The 20,057-nt window shown below is 50.2% G+C and overlaps 1 protein-coding gene across 2 annotated transcripts in view; it reads left to right on the forward strand.

The window, feature by feature from the left end:
* LOC102566498 (NACHT, LRR and PYD domains-containing protein 12) overlaps window positions 1-20,057 on the forward strand; it is a 28,895-nt gene that overhangs the window by 2,808 nt on the left and 6,030 nt on the right. For both annotated transcript variants that reach the window (XM_014604552.3, XM_059732490.1), the window contains exons 2-5: window positions 4,554-4,821; window positions 7,270-9,025; window positions 11,083-11,157; window positions 17,797-17,967. In XM_014604552.3, the coding sequence (XP_014460038.1) occupies window positions 4,743-4,821; window positions 7,270-9,025; window positions 11,083-11,157; window positions 17,797-17,967 (2,081 nt within the window). In that variant the 5' untranslated portion in view covers window positions 4,554-4,742. The remainder of the gene's footprint in view (window positions 1-4,553; window positions 4,822-7,269; window positions 9,026-11,082; window positions 11,158-17,796; window positions 17,968-20,057) is intronic.

A 20,057-nucleotide genomic window follows, 5' to 3' on the forward strand; every position in this document is an offset into this window, starting at 1 on the left:
TGGGCAGTAGTAACTGGCAGCACACATATAAGATGGGAAACTCCCTTCTTGAGAGCACGGAGGCAGAAAGGGATCTTGGAGTCATCATTGACTCCAAGATGAACATGGGCCAACAATGCGAGGTCATGGTCAGCAGGGCCAACCGGACCCTATCGTGCATCCACAGGTGCATCTCAAGTAGGGCCAAGTAGGTGATCCTCCCCCTCTACGCGACACTGGTCAGGCCGCAGCTGGAGTACTGTGTCCAGTTCTGGGCACCCCACTTCAAGAGGGATGTGGACAACATTGAGAGGGTCCAGAGGAGGGCCACCTGCATGATTCAGGGACAGCAGGGCAGACCCTACAGTGAGAGGCTACGGGAGCTGAACCTGTTCAGCCTTCGCAGGAGAAGGCTGAGGGGGGACCTGGTGACTGCCTATAAACTCACTAGGGGGACCAGAAGGGTTTGGGGGACACCTTGTTTCCCCTAGCGCCCCCCAGGATAACAAGGAATAACAGCCACAAGTTGTTGGAGAGTAGGTTTAGATTAGAGATCCATAAGAACTACTTCACAGTTAGAGCGGCTAGGATCTGGAACCGACTTCCAAGGGAAGTGGTGCTGGCTCCTACCCTGGGGGTCTTTAAGAAGCGGCTTGATGCCTACCTGGCTGGGGTCATTTGAGCCCAGTTTTCCTCCTGCCCAGGCAGGGGATCGGACTTGAAGATCTACAAGGTCCCTTCCAACCCTACTTCTATGATTCTATGAAGTGAGTAGCAGCAGCTAGGGAGTGGAGCCTGCCAGCCCTATATGCCAGGTAGGGCCCATGGACTGACCCCCCTTGCTGTCTTGACACGGCATGGCAGGCATGAGGTTGTGGCCTAAGCTTAATCTGGCGTGGCAGGTCTAGGGCCAAGCACTGGGTCCAGGGCCGTGTGGCTGGTCCAGGTGTGGACCAGCATTGTGTGCTGGCCCGATGAGGCTTGTAGAACTGTGTCATCTCAGGAGGGTGATGCTCCTCATGGGTATGGAAATTTGATGGTGGGAAAGTTGGTGGGAACAGTAATTGCCATGGCTCCCAGAGCTGTAGCAATAAAGTTGCCACCACTCCCCTCCATAGATCCAGACATTTAGTGGGGATCCCTATTTCTCACATATAATGTACACCCTGATTTCCACCAGCTGTTTTTTGGGGAAAATGCAAGTTAGGGCACAGTTGGCAAAGCCGCCTAGATAGTCTCCTCTCATCCAGGAGTTACAAGGCCATGCTGGTACCACTTTCCCTTGAAGTTAATGATGTTATCAATCCCTACTAGAAGGATGCATCTTGTCACAGCAAAGTGCAGGTTCTCCAGCATGGCTGGGGCCTGGCCTACTTGTGTTTTTCACACTTAGCTTGTACTGATTTTGAAATATTTGAACAATTTTCTATGGAGCATGTTTTTGAAAGAGTCATGTTTCAAAATGCTGGTGAGGACAGCGGGGCTCAGCTACAACAGGTCCATGTCACCGAGAGATATTTCAAACTGGAATGTTGGGTGATCTTTAGATCAGCCGTTCCCAAACTGGTACGCAGACCACCAGTGGTTGCAGACACCCTCTGAGCGGTAGCAGAAAGCTGGGGGACAGGACGCATGCGCGTGTGCACACACGCGCACATCCCCCCCCCCCCAACCCAGCTTGCTGCAGGGGCCAGGAACGCTGCTCGGGCATGGGTGCATCAGTGCCCAGCAGGTAAGTGTGTTGGGGGGGAGAAGGGGCAGGGGCCAGGTTGGGGTGAATGGTGCGGGGGATGGTGGGAGCCCCAGGAAGGCTCATTCAGGGGTGTGGGGGGGCTCCCACCCCTGTGCGCACCCCGGGGTAGGCCTTGTGTGCATTGGCTGCCCCACCACGGGAGGCAGATGGCATCGTGTATGGCTCCTGAAACACAGAGCCCAGCAGCAGCGCCTCCATCCCACACACAAATCCCCCACACCCCTGGAAAGGTGCAGGTCACCCTGGGAAGGGCTGTGGCAGGTGGGCGCAGGTGCGCAGCAGTACCCAAGGTGGGGCCTGGCTGGGCCCCCACAGCTCCATGAGGGGACACTGCATGGCTGAGGCAGGATGCTGGACTCAGGGAGGCTTTTGGCTCCAGGCTTGGTCTCCCTGTGCACCGGGCCCAAGCTTCAGCCTTGCCCATATGCAGCTCCCCTTGAGGCTCGGGGCCGGGGCAGGCGCTGCGCAGGGCTGTTGCGCTGCAGGCTCCCAGCTGGCTCGGTCCTGGGGTGGCTGTTCCCCAAGCCCAGGGAGTTTCCATTGCGCCCACAGATACCATGCCAGGAGCCCCCCAGGGCCCAGCCTGGCATCTTCTCCTGGCCAGGCGGCATCCCCTGTGGGCAGGGCAGCGGAACCCCATCCCCGCAGAGCTACTGAGCACCCCACTTTCTCTCCCTGTCTTCCCTCCTCTCTCTCCTTTCTCTCTTCTCTAGCTCTTCTCTCTAAAGAGAGAGAATCCTCTTCCAGACCATCATCTACCCATTTCACATTATAATCCTACCTAATCCTTGGAGGCAGCTGTGCTGTTTGGTTATATGAAAAAAAGTGATTTTAAAACAATACTAAGTAGAGTATATTAATTCAAACTGGGTCTGATGCCAGGGGTGAGGCTGGTCAATCATCTCCTCCTCTTACTCTATGCAATGACCACCCTTTAGACCAGTGATTTTCAGGCAGGGTGCTAAAGCACCCTGGGGTGCCATGACATCCTTTTAAGGGTGCTGCACAGTATCGGCACTCTTAGAGGTGCAAACCCCTACACAGGATTCACAAAAGAAACCCAAAGGTTTCAAATAGGAATACTGTACAGTGTCCAAACCATTCTGACGTTTGTGGTCTTGCTGAGTTTTTTGCAACAGAAGAATTGCTCAATTGTTTTTGTGTGGTCAAAAAACAAGTGAAAGCCAAGAGTTGGCATTTTCTGTGGGGGACATTGAGTCTAACAAGGGAGGCCTTGGGTCTGAAGTTGAGAACCACTGGTGTAGACCAAAGACATGTAGCAAAGAAAGATGTGAAAAAAGTCCTTCAATACAACACCAGATTGTATTATATTCACCTAAAAATGTCTCTGGAAACACCGAACAGAAACCAGGACTATTCCAAGTTGATGGTTGTCCAAAGGGTCCAAGGTTCCCTGCTAATTAGTACATTGATGAAGACCTAATGTTAAACATGATACATCTTTAATGGAAGGTCCTTATCAATGGCCAAAGCAGTGTTGTAGAGTAGGGGTGTCAAGCTCACCTCCTGCCCCAGTCAGGATCTGGACTGCAGGGCTCCTTGTGGACCTAATCTAGCCCAAGGCATGAGATGGCTCCTGGTGCATGCTGTGTGTTGCCCTGTGGTGGGGCTGGAGCTGCTAACATGTTTTTTGTGACATGGTGTTAGTTCTGGGTCTGACATGGGGTATAGGACACACGGTGATGGTGGCAGAGTGGCCAGAGGACACCCTGGACAGTGTCAGCCCTTGCTCACCCTTCTGCTGCTAATAGCCATGTCTGTCCATGGTTCTGTAGCAAGCCACCTCCCCCAGCCATGCCCCGCAACTTCCAGTGCCTTGTTGGTAGACTGCCAGGCCAGATACAGCTGCTTCATGAGCCAGATTCAGCCCACAGGCTGTATGTTTAACACCCCTGCTATTGAGCACCTCTGCCAGCATGAGGCAAGTACATAATGCAGGGGAGGCCCAGTGCAGATTTCCCCCTGGCTTAGTCCCCCAGTCCTTTAAGAGCTGCCCAAATGGCCTCTGCCCATTCCCCTGCCAGCAGCCAGCCACTTTAGTCCCAGCACAGCCAAGTCTGTACCTACAAGCACACGCCTCCCCCAACCAATGCAGGAGCTCCACCACCCCCAGCCCTCCTGTACCCCCACAGCCCCAGCTACCCAAGACCACAAGGGGCCCTGCCCCTATGCAGATATGCTAGGATGCCCTCAACTTCCTCAGGCACAGCCACAATGTTCTGTACAGTTCTGTGCCATACCCCACCAGTGCTTTTTACCTCTAATATCCCCATCATCTGAGGATTGCTATCTGCATGTATACAAGTATGCAGATTGACTCATTACCTAATTGCATAAATTGCAACAGCCAGCTATGCCCAAATACACTGGGAATATGTACATGGGTTTTGCTTTATACCGCCACAGGGTACCCTAAACATTGTCAGTGTTCAAAGGTGGCTGAGCTCTGACTCTAACTTGGGGATGACCAAGCCACAGCACGTGCCGTAAGTGGAAAGGGACACTTCTGTGTATGGCACATGACAAATTAGGTGGGAGCAGGGAGAAAAACAGCAGATAGGTCAGGGAAGAGTAGCATGTGGGGCAGACAGCAGAACATCTGATGGGACGGGGCACAGGGCAGGGAGTGGAGAGCAGAGCAGCTGATGGAGGAGGGGGTACAGGGCTGGGAGCAGAGAGCAGAGTAGCAGACAGAGCAAGGGAAGGGGATACAAGTGGCACTTAGAGTGGAGACAAGGACTTAGCTTGTAGCATGCTGCCACAACGGTTGGCTCCACTACTCTAATGTATTTTCCCCCAGGGTCAGACAAAATCCTTCTGCAGTTTCCAAGGAACCTCCCAGAGAGAGCACAGGATGTCCACAGGTTGAGATACCAACAACCCAGGTTTGTGTGATGATAAATGTTCAAGCATCTGGAGGGAGTGGAACCAAGCCAACACGTTGGATCCCATGAAATTCCTGAGACAACGCTTCAACTAGGACCGAGCAATGGAAACTGCTATGAAGCTCTTGAACATGTTCAGCAGCCATGAGGGCGCTGGAAAAATCAAGGACGAAAAAGACAGAGGTAAACAATAGCACAAAGAAATGGTATTCCTGAGTCACTTCTCTAAGGGGACAGGTCATTCCAGAAGCCTCTGCTGCATGGCCCATTCCTTGTTCTCCTGCCAGGGATTTCATTTGGCCAACTCCCCATGGGAAATTTGGAACATCTAGCTTGGAGGTTCTCAACCAGGGACACAGCACGCAAGGGTGCTGCAAGATCCTTTTAAGGGTGGTACAGCACTTGGCCCTGTATGAGGAGGATTCCCCTTCTCCCATCCACTGCCCTGTGCCCATCCCAGTGTCCTATGGACAGGTGATGCCCATGGCTGCTCTGCTGGGAGCTCCTGCTTTTGCCTCCCCCCAGCTGCCTGCACGTCCTAAGCAGTGCACTGTGCAGCAGACTGGTGAGCATGGAGTCATGCTTTTCAACCTGACTTATTCCTCTGCCCCAGTTTCTCCCATGTTCCCAGGGACAAGCAGAAGGAACTGTGGAGGCAAGTGGCTCCAGTCATCAGTGTATGAGAGCCCGAAAGAGCACTGTGGTGGCAGGGCCATGCGTACCCCTCAGATACAGACCCGGATTCATCTGTTCTCCATAGATTCTCCAAGTGATCACAATTGCCTGTAATTAGAGGTGCACCTATATATCGGTCCATATCAGGTCAGCGCTGATAAAAGGAAAATCGACACTATCAGCCATCAGCTGCTTTTGCCTGGTGTAGCTGATAACATCACCAATAAATGCCCGTGCATATGCACAGCTGCAGCATGCACGCAGTGGGGAATGCAGCGAGGCAGCTGGAGAGTAGCATCCAGTCAGTAAGTCTGTGGGGGGGAAGGGGCATGGAGGGGACAGATTGAGGGCCCCCCATGGTAAGGGAGGGAGTGGGACTGGGGCAGGCACTACCCAGCCAGGATGGACGGGGGCACGGGATGGAGCCATGGGCAGCTCGTCCAGGAGGTGTGGGGGAGTTAGGAAGGGTGACTCCCTGCCACTGTGTGCACTGCAAGGGAGGCATGGGGGGCATATGCCCCCTAGATTTGTGTGCAGGGCAAAGGCAGGCTGCCTGCTGCAGGCTTGGGGTCAGGAGCTGCGCTGGCTTCTTCCCAGCACAGGAGCTGAGCTAGAGCTGCACTTGGGGTAGGTAGGGCTGAGGAAGGCAGCAGTGGCACTGGGAGGGAGGGCTAAGGTAAATCTTGGAGTGGCTGCAACCCTCCCTGTAGTCCTGCCTCCCAACTCCGCTGCCACCTGCCCTGCCCCAGCCCAGCCCCATCTCTGGAAAGAAGCCAGCGCAGCCCCTGGCCCCAAGCCTGCAGTGGGCAGCCTGCCCTCACCCTGCACACAAATCCAGGGGGCACATGCCCCTCATGTCTCCCCTGAAGGTGCACACAGTGGCGAGGAGCCGCTCTGCCCCACGTCCCCAGGATGAGCCCCATGCTCCTTCTCCCCCTCACAAACTTACCAGCCGGACACTGCTCTCCAAGCTGCTGGGCTACAATCAGATCAGTATCGACCAATATGGCTGGTTAATAATCGGCCGTTGGTATCAGCCACAAAAATCTTTATCAGTGCACTCCTACCTATAATATTTGTAGTCTGTTTTGGTCCCAAATGGGTATGTGGTGCTGCTTGGAGGGGTCAACTAGTTGTACACTAAAGGTAGCTGCATTTCAGTTGCTGATAAAGCAGTTCCTCTACTGCATGGCTGTCAAATACACAGCCTGTGGGTCAGATCCAGCCCATGGAGCTGAACAATGTGGCTGGCCTGCTGAGCTACTGGTGGGCTGGTTAATTTGGAAGCAGAGCTACTCGGGGGGGGCTGCCATAGAATTCAGGCCTTTAGGGTCTTGCTGGACGTGGCCATCAGCAGTGTGGAGGTGAACGAGGACTCCACTAACACAGCCCTGCTTGTCCCAAAGCCACATGGGGCAGCTGCCACTTTTCTCACTAACCCAGCTACTGCCGCAGGTGCTTGCCCATCTGCTTCCCAGTGTATCTAGCTCAAGCTGATTTTGACACCCCTGCTGTACTAGATACAAGGGGTCCAGTCTTACTGTTATTCACTGGGATGGCTGAGGTACAGTATACCATATTTTCTTGAAAAAACACACACCTTTTCACCAAAACAACAGCTGCTGGAAATTGAAGTGTGCATTATATGCAAAAATTATGGTAAGAGCAGGATCTGATGCTTACCAGGTGACACTGACAGTAACATCTTCAAGGACAGTGGGCAAACTACTCCCTTGCTGCTGGTACTCAGTTACTTATTGCAAGGAAAGATCTTTTTTTCTTGATTCTGCCTTTCAAAAGCCAGGTGTGTTTTATATTCCAGTGTGTGTTGTATGCAAGAAAGTATGGTAATCATGAGGTACAACTATGTTTGTTAAAATAGTTTTATTGCAACATTAACAACTTTTCCTTCACCTGGCAGTTCAGTCAGTCTAATGCTTCCTGCCTTTCACTTAGGTTATAGGCAGAAGTATATGGAACATGTCCAGCACAGGTTCAGACTAATGAAAGACTTGAATGCTCGTCTTGGGGAGAATGTGCTTCTAGACCACAGATACACAAAGCTGATCATCGTAGAGGACTGTCTCCACAAAGATCTGAGGGAACAAGATGTCATGGCCTGGGGAAGTGCCAAGATTGGGAAAGGGCAAAAAAGATCCATATCCATGGTGGATTTCTTCAAGGCTGATGAAGACGGTCAAACACCACAGATCGTTCTGCTGGTGGGACCTGCAGCAATTGGGAAAACGATGACAGCCAAGAAGATCATGCTTGACTGGGCATCTGAGAGGCTCTATCAGAAAAAGTTTGAGTACAGTTTCTACATCAGTTGTTGGACTCTTAATTTGGGCAGTGAACAGGCAAGCATTGTTGATTTGATACTAAAGAACTGTCCCAGTGAGCGTCCCCCAATTGAATATATGTTGACACATCCAGAAAAACTCCTGTTTTTAATTGATGGCGTTGATGAATTGAGATTTTTATTGGATCAACCAGAAAGTAATCTCTGCTCTGATCCTTGGCAGAAGAAGCCAATAGCAGCCACCTTGAGCAGTTTATTTAGGAAGAAGGTTCTCCGTGAATCCTACCTAATAATCACAACAAGACCAACTGGTCTGGAGAAACTGTGGCAATGTTTGGGGCAGGCACGCTACGCTGAAATACTGGGATTTGCTGAACCACAGAGGAAAGAATATTTCCACAAGTATTTTAATGACGCAGAAGAAGCCAACCAAGCTTTTCATTTGGTGAAAGATGAAAAAATGCTCTTTACCATATGCTTTGTCCCCCTTGTGTGCTGGATTGTCTGCACAGTTATGAAGCAGCAGATGGAAAGGGAGGAAGATATTGCACAAACTGCAAAAACAATGACTGGGACGTACATGCTCTACCTTTTCTGTTTATTAAAGGCTCACAGAAGACATTCAAGCCCAGCAGTCCATGCCACCTTGAAGGGACTTTGCTCCTTGGCTACAGATCAAATTTGCAGACAGAATATCTTGTTTGGGGCTGAAGAAATGAAGAAGCATGGCTTAGAGACATCAGACTCTCTCTTTTTGAGTGAGAATATTTTTCAAAAAGGTGCCAACTGTGAATGTCTTTACAGTTTTGTTCACTTGTCTTTTCAAGAGTTCCTTGCAGCATTGTTTTATGTTCTGGAAAAAGAAGAGTTTGCAACCAAAGAATTTGAAATTAAAAGGAAGCATGTAAAAAAAATGTTAGCGGACTATGGAAAAACTAGAAACTATTTAATGCTAACAGTGCGGTTTCTCTTTGGGCTCTTAAATGAAGAGAGAATGAAGGACCTGGAGAAAAAACTTAGTTACAGATTTTCACCCAAAATTAAGTCAGACTTACTAGAGTGGATTAGGACCAAGCCCAGAACATTGTCTTTGTTCTTGGAGTCTTATGGGGTACTGGCTTCCGGACCATATAGGGCACTGTTGCCCTTAACACAGACCCTTGAGAAAACTTACCAGTTTGAGGAGTTTCACTGTTTGTATGAAATTCAGGAAGAAAGTTTTGTGCGAAGTGCACTGAGTCAGGTCACTTACATCAATGTAACTCACCGGATTCTTACCAAAATAGATCAGGTTGTGCTTTCATTCTGCCTAAGACATGCCCCTAAACTGGAATCACTTGGTCTGAAATCTTGCGAATTCCAATTTGGAGACCTGTATGATTTCCCAAGACAACAAAAGCAAGTACCTCTGTGAGTATTACCATTTTTTTATTTTTTATTTTTTACATACAACACACCCAGGAATATAATACACCCCTTGATTTGAAAGGCAAAAAGAAGAAAAAAAATATTTTCTTGTAGTAATTGAGTTGTTGCAACTAGAGAGCTGAGTCTGCTCATTGTTTTTCTCCCTCTGAGTCAGCTGTAGATTTGACTTTTACTTTTGCCTGTAACTGCCAGAAACTTCGTACCATATTTCTCACACATAATGCACAATCCAGTTTCTAGGGACCTACCAAACTCACAGCAGAAGTAAACTGCACAGCAGCTCCTTTAATCTTGCAGGTTCTCCTGCATGCCCCCCCCCCCCCCCCTCCCTGCCCCCGCCAGTTGGCGGAGGGGCCCTGCCACTTGCTCCCGATTAGCATGGTGGCAAAAACCATGGTTTTAAATATGGTGCTGTTTTTGCCTCCCATCTGGTCAGCAACAAGCAGCAGGGCCATTGGGGCCTTTCAGCCAATCACCTGTTCCTTGCTGCTGGCTGGCCAGGAGGCAAAAATGGTGCCATATTTAAAACCATGGTTTTTGCCACCGTGCTGATCAGGAGTGAGCAGCAGGATGGCATGCAGGGGAATCTGCGAGATAAAGAAGCTGCTGCGCAGCCCACTTTTGCTTTAAATTTAGTAGGTCCCTACCAATTTCTAACAGCTGGTTAGAAGGAGTGTGTGTTGTATGCAAGAAAATAATGGTGTCTGGGTTTCTGAAACACATAATTTCATAAATGAAAAGGCTTATTTTTTGTGATGCATCAGTATTCTTCTGGGCTTTATTAACTCTGAAAGGGTCAAAGGACCTTTAAAAAATGGCTGTGTTTAATGATGAAAGCTGCAGAGGGACCTGCATTCTACAAAAACCTATGAATCATGGAAACAAGAAATCACATGGCCTACCTTCTGCATTCTTTCGCTCCTTCTGATGGCCTTCAGTACTCTTGATAATGCCCTCACCTATTCCATAAGACTTTCACTTCATTGCCTCCTACCCCAGAATCTTGCAGAGCATTGGTACAAGTGGCTATAATGGGGAATGACTAAAATGCCTATAATGCCTATAACTTTGCCATTTCTTGCCTGATTCTAATGAAAATTACAGCTGTGGTAGCCCCTTCTGAGGGCATGAAGCCTGCCAAGTTTCAAGGAGATAAGTGCAGAGGCTTCTGGGAAACTGTACTTTGTCACAGAGTAGGGTCCCTAGAGATGGCGACGGGGGGGGCACGGAGAGCTGTGGCAGGCGGCAGCAGCGTGGTTGGCAGCAGGAACATAGCAGTAGTAAGCGTGGAGCTTCCACAGGCAGCCGCCATGCTGTCAGCAGCAGGGGTGGTGAGCGCCAACCAGCAGACCACCCGCAGACATCGCTGGCAGCGGCAGCCAGTGGCGATCGTGGACCACCCACAAACGCTGCCAGCGGTGTTGGCAGTGAGGTGAGGGGGTGGTGTGTGGCGACCACCCACAGGTGCTGCCAGCAATGTCGGCGGCACCTTTTCGCAGGGGGTGCACCACCATGCTCGGGGGGTGCACGTGAACCCCCTACACATGGCCGATGTACAGATGTCAGTCTGTTCCCCCGTCTTCCCCCTCCCTCTCCTTACTTTCTCTTTCCCTGAAAGCCCAGCTTCGAAACACCTTCAAAACACCGAAACTTATTCAGAATATTTCGACTTGTTTCATTTTGTTTCGAACATTTCAACGTGTTTCCTGTTTAGTTTCGGATTCAGAATTTCGAGTGTCGAAATTCTCAAAACACTGCCAAAATGAACAGTGGTCGAAATTTTGCACAGCCCTAGTCTTTAGGCAGTGTGTCTTACAGTTGTGTGATAGGGTTGCCTGTAGTTTTAGGAATAGGTTAGACAAGGACTAACCTTCTGTGGGGTGTGGGATAATGGTGGAAATGATCCTGCTTTGGGATCACTAGATGTAATGTCCAGGGGGCCCTACCACCCTAGCTGTGCTATGAGCCTATGATAATATAAAACAGAATTAAGCCTTGCCTGTTGAGAATCATTAAAAGTGTCTTTCTTCTCTCTCTAGGGATCCACGACTTTCTCCTATCTACCTGCTGTGTCAAGCCCTGAAGGACCCAAGCTGTAACTTAAAGACATTGAAGTAAGGAACATCTTTCCTTGTCAAACAAATTATCCCTGTGCCCTCCCTGAGTGCCACTCCAGTCCCCTTCCCTGCCCAGTCTGCTGCTCTGCTTTCTGCTCCCTGCCTGGTTTGCTCCTCTGCCTTTTGCTGTGCTCTGTCCCCTCCCTGATCTGCAGGGATCTGGGTTTTCCATTTCCCATGGAAAAACAGAAAACCACGGATTTCCCCTTTATATCAGAGAAAACGTGGATTTCTCCTTTTAGCAGAGAAATCTGCAGATACCCTGCTTTTGCAAACAGCTCTGCAGGCTGGTTGAGGTCCAGCCTCCAAGAGCTGTTTGCAAACAGGGTGGGAAAACCCCAGTCCTGCCTGGGGGGGAGGGGGAGGGGGAAGGGCAGGGCCTGAGGCTCTCAGCCAGTCAGGGCTCAGCCTCACTCTTCTCCTGGAGTCTGTGCGGTAAGTGGGGCTTGCAGGAGCTGGGGACCTCTCTGGCAGGACTGGGGTTGCAGGTCATGGCTGGGAGCACCAACAAGGCTGTGGGGAGCCAGGAGCCATCCCCACCCCTGCCCGAGCAGCTCCATGCTGCTTTTGCTGCAGCTGCCTGCTGTTGGGGGCAGGGAACTGCAGACTTGGGGCCCTGGCCCCATAGCTCTGGCAGCTGGGGGCTCCTCCGGCAGGGCTGTGGGGCAAGGGCTGTGGATGGAGGCAAGAGGCATGAGTAGGGAGGGTGGGACTGTTGTGGGGGCAGTGAGGGGCACCAGCAGGGCTGGGTGAAGCATTGGGGGGTGTGAGGGGCACCAGCAGGGTTGGGGGTGCTGCAGGGTGCTTTTCATTTTAATAATGGATTTTGGGGGTTTTATCAGAGAATTTGTGATTTATTTATTTTTTTAAAATCAGAGAAAACCAGGATCCCTGCTGATCTGCCACATGCCACACCCAGAGGCTTCCTGTGACACCAGTGACACCTGTGGTGCACGCTGGTCAACCATTGTTTGAGGGCTGAAATCTGTGTGGGGTTGGCTTGCAGCAGAGGTGCCAGTGTTACAGCCCATCAGCCAGATCTGGCCCACACAGCCATATCATCTGGCCTATGGAGCTGCCACGAGTTAGAAATTTGCCAGTGCCTGTACCAACTGCCATAGGTGCAGGAGCCATGACAGCTAATGCTGTCACCCCTTGCCTCACAGGCACGGGCAGCTCCACAAGGCCCCATGACACAGTCCTGTGCTCCGAGTCTAGCCTACAGCCCCACCCTGCACTGCTCACCTGACTCACAGGGCCAAATGGGTTTGATCTCCCTGGCTTAATTCAGCCTGGTATTTCTTGACACTGAACGCAATTGAATCTAGAATAAAGAGGTGGCTTGAGGCACAAGGAGGACTCCTGGAGGCAAGAGAGAAGAGCTCATAGGTGCCTATCACCATGGTATCTTACCTACGAGTTTCTCCCTCTTTGTCTCTGTGTCCTACCCACCACTCTTTTGTTTCTGCTTCTTTCTGTCCTCTTCTTGCTTTCTCCTGTCTCTTGTTTCTTTGCTCTTCCCAGTGATGTGAATGGGAAAAGCCTAAACTTGTACTTTCATCTGAATGGGACCAGGGCTGGCACCCAGGCTGATCCCTCCTGACAGGTTGTGGCCTTGGGAAATACACTGTTCCAAGACCCCAGCATCTGCACTGGTCTGCTTGTTGGAATGGCTCTGTAGAGCATAGCAGTTCAGCACCATGCAAGATGGATAAACAGACTCTGAGGCTGCCTCTGCCAGAGAATCTTGGCCAGGTTAGGAGCTGTTGTGATAACATGCACACACAGACACGCACATGCATGCAAACACACTCTCACACATACATATACACGCACATGCATATGCGCACACATATATGCACTCACAAACATGCAGTTATGCATGCACACACATGTATGCACACATGTGCACACTCAGGCATGCACATACTCACTTGCACACATTCATACACACACACATGTCCTTGCAGCAGTACAGAGGGGATTGCACCCAAGCCAGTGCAATCCTGTGTTCATCACTGCCATGCCCCTTTGCCCAGTCCCAGTGCATGCAGTGGCAGAGCAGATGTGGTGGCGTGGTGAGACCTCAGTATAATTCCACAATGCCCCACACACCCTGCTGACCTATGTCAGTCTCTCCAGCCAGAGTTTTGCTCTTGCACCCGTGTTTTTTCCACTAACTGTTTAACTACCATGTTTACTCACATACCACACATACTGTTCCCCTGAAAACTAGCCCTCCAAAATTAGGGTGCATATCTTAAGGAAACTTTCTCACACTGAATGGAGGCATGGGGGACCCTGGAATGGCTGCCCAGGGGCTGTGTTGGACTCTTGGTTCCATAGAGGAAGGGTGGAGTCCATTCATGAGTGCCACTTGCTCTCTCCAGCTCCACAACTAGAGGTTTAACCCTCTCGCAGTTGCTGCCAAATTGGACGGGTGACACTGAGGAATGGGCTCTGCCCTTGCTGTATGCAACCTCTGTTCAGCCACAGGAACCATGTGCTGTGGCAGAGAAGATCCTGGAAAGATCTTGTGTTTTTTTCCTTCACTCTGCCTTCACAAAACAAAATGTGGGTCTTATTTGGGGGCGTGTGGTATGCTAGGAAATATGAGCATTCATTTTCCCGCTCTTTCCCCCATTGAATCTTTCCTTCCACCCTTCCCTCCAATACTCCCTTCTCCAGAGCCTCTCCTGACACCCAACTCTCATGTGTTCTCCTCTACATCTTGTCAATTCTCTTCCCTCCACTGTATCTGGCAGGGTCCCCCCTCTCCTCCCTCTTCACCCCTGTTACCCCTGGTGTCTTCTCACCAGGGTTTCTATGTTCAGGCTTGCGTTTCTCTCCACTTTCCCTGCCTTTCCCTTCGGGCTTTCTTCCTGTGCATCACAACATGGCTGTCATTAGAAACACCATGCCTTTCTCTCTTCCCTCTAGGAGCTATTGGTGATGAGGGTTGCTCTTTGTCTCCCCATTATATGCCCCCTCAGAGCTTTTCTTTCCACCTCCTTCATGCCCTCAGAATCTCCCCTCCTCTTTCATATCCCAGGGCTTGGATTCACCATCCAGACTGTGGGATTTCCTGTTCCCACACTGACCTCAGAGTTCCTTTATCTCCCTCAGGCGTTCAAGGTTTCTCTCCTTTAGTGAAGGGACCATGGATTCCAGTAGTTCTCATGAGCAAGAAGGCCAAGCAGAAGGCAGCAGTGGTGTGTGGGATTTCTGGGATGTGGGTGTGGGGTTTGGCAGGGGTTATGGATGAGTGAGCTTGTGTTTAGTGCCCAAGGGACTTCCCTGTGATGCCACAGGGGGAATAAAATGACAGTAGGTGACAGCCTTGCATCCTTAGGGTGTATATGCTCATGCTAAGTCCAGTACTATAGTTGCCCATTTATTGTGGGTAGCCACCTTGGGCAGGCCCCAGCCTGGCACAGTTCAGTTTCATCCCACTAACTGCACATCGTAATTAGTAAGCTTAATGAAATGACACAACAAGCATAACTGAAGAGCCTTTAATCACTGCTGGCCATCAGATCAGACTCACAGGAGTTTCGTGTCCAAATCATGATAGATCAGCTATATCTTTAATGCCTGTGTTATACCTGGTTTCTCCTCCAAAGGCATTTGACAGAGTAGATTGTTGCCTACAAAATGTTGTGTGTCTGAACCTTTAGTTTTAAGGGCATTTGTACACATATTTGTGCTGCAGCGCCAGGCACTTTTATAAGCACCCGTCGCTGTGGCACATACATTTGTATAAACAACGAAATACATGTCAAAACACATCAACTAAGTTTTGAACTAAAATACATCAAAGGTGTTTTAGTTCAAAAGTGCACCGCTGCCATTTCCTGCACGCTGAAATGCTTTTTTCCACTTATACCACTGTGCACAACACCACGCGGTGCACATCTGCTTGCATGCAGAGCAAACTTGATTAATCGAGTCCACTCTGACATGCTGGATTTCCAGCGTGTCGGAGCAGACAAAGTATGTGTATAAATGCCCTAAGAGTCTGCCCTGACCTCCCTCCTTGGTTTCAGACTAGCACAGATTGCCACCTGTCTTCAGATTGAGTAACCATAGAAGCCAATTAGATACCAATGATCACATAAGAAAACCAATCCCCCATCACCTCACAGATGCCCAGGAGGAGTACCCTATTTAATTTCTTTGGTAGGCACATCAGTTAGCTGTCCCCTTACTGCTGAATCTCCCTTCAGACCTCCCTGTCTCCCTGGAAAATGTGTCACTTGACTTTTGACTTATCTTTTAGTTGAGACCTGCCAGGACCTGGACATTGTAGTCTTATATTTTTGTCTGTCCAGCTGAGCCTGGTTCTATCTTCCAGGAAGGAAGAGGGAAGGTGAGAGACTTAGTTAGAAGCTAAGAAGGAGGAAAGAGGCCTGCTAAAAGCTGAGGCCTCGTTGAGTCAAGTTTCTGCTGAAGCCTTAGAAAGACCATGCCAGGGGCCCAGGCTCTAGTCTATCCAACACTACCCCAGTGACTGCTAGCTCTGATTGGTCAAAAGCAGAGTAGGTGAAACTAAAGGGGCTGCCTTCCACCCAGGCCAAATTGTGGTTGATTAGTGGGAGAGCAGAGGTAGTGCTTAGGGAGGAAGTCTGACTAAAGAGACTAGGCCTATTCAATTTAGAAAAGAGATGCTTGACAGGGGACATGGCAAGCGTTTGCAAAATACTCAATTATGAAGAGAAAGTCAATAGGGATTTATTTACTATCTCTCACCATACAAGAACTAGGGTCAGAACATGAAACTAGTAGGCAGTAAGTTTAAAACTAACACAAGATAGAAGATAGAACCAGTAAAGCTAACTGCACCCTTTCTAGTAAAGCTAACCACATCCTTCTTGCATAAGTAGATGCATCACAAACAGGTCTAGGGAGGTGATGCTTCCCCTCTATGTGGCACCGGTTAGGCCGCAGCTGGAGTACTGTGTCCAGTTTTGGGCGCTGCACTTCGGGAGGGATGTGGATGGCCTGGAGAGGGTTCAGAGGAGGACCACTCGTCTGGTTAAAGGCCTACAGAAAAAACCCTATGTGGACTGATTGGGAGAACCTCTTCAGCCTCCACAAGAGTAGGCTGAGAGGTGATCTCATGGCCTCCTACAAATTCATTGTGGGGGGCAGCAAGACATAGGGGATACAATATTTATCAGGGTGCCTGTTCAGGTAACTAGAAATTGTGGCCACAAACTGGAAGAGAGCAAATTCAGATTGGACATCAGGAAAACATTCTTTACAGTGAGGGTTGCCAGAATATGAAATAGGTTTCCAAGGGAGGTGATGCTATCCCCTTCCTTGGAGGTGTTTAAAAGGAGATTAGACAGACACCTGGCTGGGGTCATCTGACCCCAGCACTCATTCCTGCCCAGGGCAGAGGGTTGAACTTGATGATATAATAGGTCCCTTCCAACCCTAACATCTATGAAACTATGAAACAAGAAAGTTCCTTTCCCCCAGTTTGTCTTTAAAGAGTGGAACTCATTGCCACCAGATGCAGTGGAAGCTGAGAGTTTAGCCAGATTCACAAAGGGACTAGACACATGCTTGGAAGAAAGGGGTACCAGTAGCTATTGAGCACAGGAGTGAGGGACACGGCCTCTGAATCAGAACTTCCTAGACCTTAAATGCTGGAAGCTGCAAGTGAGTGAGAAATTGAAATAAACCCTGGGCGGACCCAGTTCACTGTCCCTTTCAGCATCCGCTGTCTGCCCCTGTGTGACACAGACCTATTTGTTATGCCATTGGGCATGGGCCTAGGCCCACCAAGTAAAACTATAAGCCTTCCCTAAGAGGGAGCCCACTGAAGATATAGCAAGTGGTTTCTTGAGACAACTGAAAAAAGCAGGTATGGGAGTGGAGGTTGGAGGTTCAACACGAGTGCACCAAGGGGGGACACTGATTAGAGCACATCAGACGGTGTCCACTGGCCCTCAGATGAGTCCAAGGATCCAGTGGACACTGCCCAATGATACTCTGCCTGGAGATGGGATCAGACCAGGGACAGGAAAGCGGCTCCTGTCCAGAGACTCCTTCCTGGTGACAGGGATTACTAGCTTAACCAGGGCCAGGAGGATGTTGACCAGGAGGTCCGGGGACTTGCTAGGGCAATGGATGGGAAGTGTGTACATAAAAAGGTGCAGGGAAAAGTGCAGCCAAGACTTCAGCAGGAGGTTCTGGAGGTAGTGGTGAAGGGGCTGCAGCCGGGTGCACTGTAAGTAGGCGTGTACCAGGGTCTCCCTCCGCTCCCAGAAAGGACAGGTGTCAGGGGCATCCGTAAACCATGCCAGATACAGAAGGTTGAGCAAGATGGATCTATGGTCTGACCCAGTAAATGGCCATTCTTGTGTTTCTGTGACCTCACCCCTTTTTTCATTATTCAGTGACAGAGCTGGGACCCAAAAGGTCTGGGCCATTCTCAGTGCTCATTGTTCAAAGGTGAAGGACAAATGTTGGGGTCTGATCTCGCACTGTTTTCCCATTGGCCAAGGGGTGGAACTTGGGACAGGGTGTGGTGAGACTGTTGGACTGATTGGTCAAGGGGAGGGGTTGGCGGATGGGGCCGGCTGTCAGAGTGGCTGTGACGAGTCCCATTTTGCACATGTCTGGCAGGTTGTGGTGGTGCAGCCTCACAGGCGCTGGCTATAAGGACCTGGCAAATGTGCTCTGCAGCCCTCGCCTAGCAGAGCTGGAGCTGGGTGGTGACAACAGTCTGGAGGACACCAGCGTGCAGCAGCTGTGTAAGGGGCTGAAGCATCCTAGTTGCAGGCTGCGGAGACTGCGGTAAGGAGGGCAGGGGCTTCTTCTGGGCACATGCTTTCTGGACAGCACCCAGTTCAGAAAATGAACATCTGAGGGGGACACATGGGCCTGGTTCAGGGCACTAAGCGAAGGGGAGCTTAGTGAATGGAGTCCCACTATGTTGAGCATTCCACTTCCCATGCCTCAGCCTCATCGCCTGTAAAATGGGTACAATGCAGGGCTCATTTTGAAGCATCTTGTTCTGGCCCAACCACATAACTGGGAGAGAGTTTAAAAAATGTGTATGCCAGATAGTGCATCTGGAACCTCCCTATCTGCTTGGTCCAGTAAAGGTTATTTTTAGACAAATTGTGCTTTTCTCTTGTTCCCTGGGCTGTCAGGTCTACAATACAACTACAAATAGCAGCATGGCATTTACACCTTGGGCCAAGTACTTTGCCATCCATGGATATAAGCACTAGAATTTGCTACTAGGGACCTGAAGGCAGAAACCAATAACTATTGCCCCTCACTTCACTACCCCTGCTCCCTTCAGCACCACTGCTTGAGCTTCACCTGTGACCGATCAGCATTGAGAAAGTCAGGGTGCAAAAGGTCTGGGCCAGTCTGTTACTGCCCAGTGAGGAAGAAGGGGCAGCATCAGACTTGCCCCCTCAGTACCACTCCTACTCTTTCACTCACCAACAACAATTTGGCCTGGGCAGAAAGCCCCTTCAGCCACATCAGCTGCTCTTGACCAGCCAGGTCAACTTAGCACTGATCACCCTGCTCCAGAGTCTATCCTGACTTAAGGCAGCTGGGCCAGCCCCCAGGGACCCTTACAGCAGCTAGGGATTGCTAAGCAGCAGTGCCCTGACCACGCTCCCATGTACAGCTCTCTGCACCCAGGCAATTGTATTAAGCCAGCTCTGTGACATTCAGAGATGCTTCTCTGGCATAGGAATCCTCCAGTGTCACTACTGGTGCTGAGTAAACAGTCCATGTCAGAGCTGAGGCTGGATCGTTCCTCTCACTGGACCCAGGCCTGCTTCCCTCTGGGATGCTTTTTAGGCCCCTGTATCTGTTTTGGAAGAGGAGAGCATTGGGTTTTCACAGACTCAAGGCACTTCTGAGTTGGAATTGAGCTCTTGAGGGCAGGACAGCAGCTGTTAGGTGCTGCTCTTGCAATGTTTTACTTGAGTTTGGGTCCCTCACTTCAAGAAAAACATGGACGGATTGGAAAGAGTCCAGTGGAGAGTGACAAAGATGACGAGGGGCCTAGAAAGCAAGACTTACAAGGGAGGTGTAAAAAACTGTGATTATTTGGTCTGGCAAAGAGAAGTCTGCAGGTGGGATCTGATAACAGTCTTCAGATAACTGAAGGGTGATTATAGAGAGGATGGAGATTTTCTCTGTGGTCACAGGGGATATGACTAAGAGCAATGACTTCAAACTGTAGCAGAAAACATTTAGATTAGAGATTAGGAGGAACTTTCTGACTGAGGGTAGTCAAGCATTGGAACAGGCTGCTCAGAAAGGTGGCAGAATCTCTATTCTTATGGAGGCCTTTGGGTCTAGGGATGTCATTGTCATGGGGGACCTAAACTACCCAGACATCTGCTGGGAGGAGCAGTCAGCCAGGTCTGACCATTTGCGTAGGTTCCTAGCTGAAACAGGACCTCCACCTTATCCAGGAGGTGCACAGCCCCACTAGTGGAGATGCCTTGCTGAACCTGGTCTTGGCCACTGGGGATGACCTGGTGAGGGGACTGCAGGTCCTTGACCACATGGGTGACAGTGATCATCGCCTGCTGGAATTCACCGTCCAGCGCAGGGTGTCGAGGGCTTATACCAAGACTAAAGCCCCTGACTTCAGAAGGGCCAACTTCAACGAATTTAGGAGATTAGTGGGGGAGGCACTGAGGGCCCAAAAGGTAGAAGATATGGGAGTCCATGAGGGATGGTCATACCTTAGGTCCTGGCCTTACACTTGGGATGATACTGAAGTGTCAATGGGCACCTCATCACTGGCCCCTCAGTAAAAATCCCCTGGATTTCATCCACCCTGTAAAAGTTATTCTGCATGAAACTGGGCCAGGACATCATAAGGTCCTGGTCCAGATACAGATATC

Source organism: Alligator mississippiensis, chromosome 8, assembly GCF_030867095.1.
Source record: "Alligator mississippiensis isolate rAllMis1 chromosome 8, rAllMis1, whole genome shotgun sequence".
NCBI lineage: Eukaryota > Metazoa > Chordata > Crocodylia > Alligatoridae > Alligator > Alligator mississippiensis.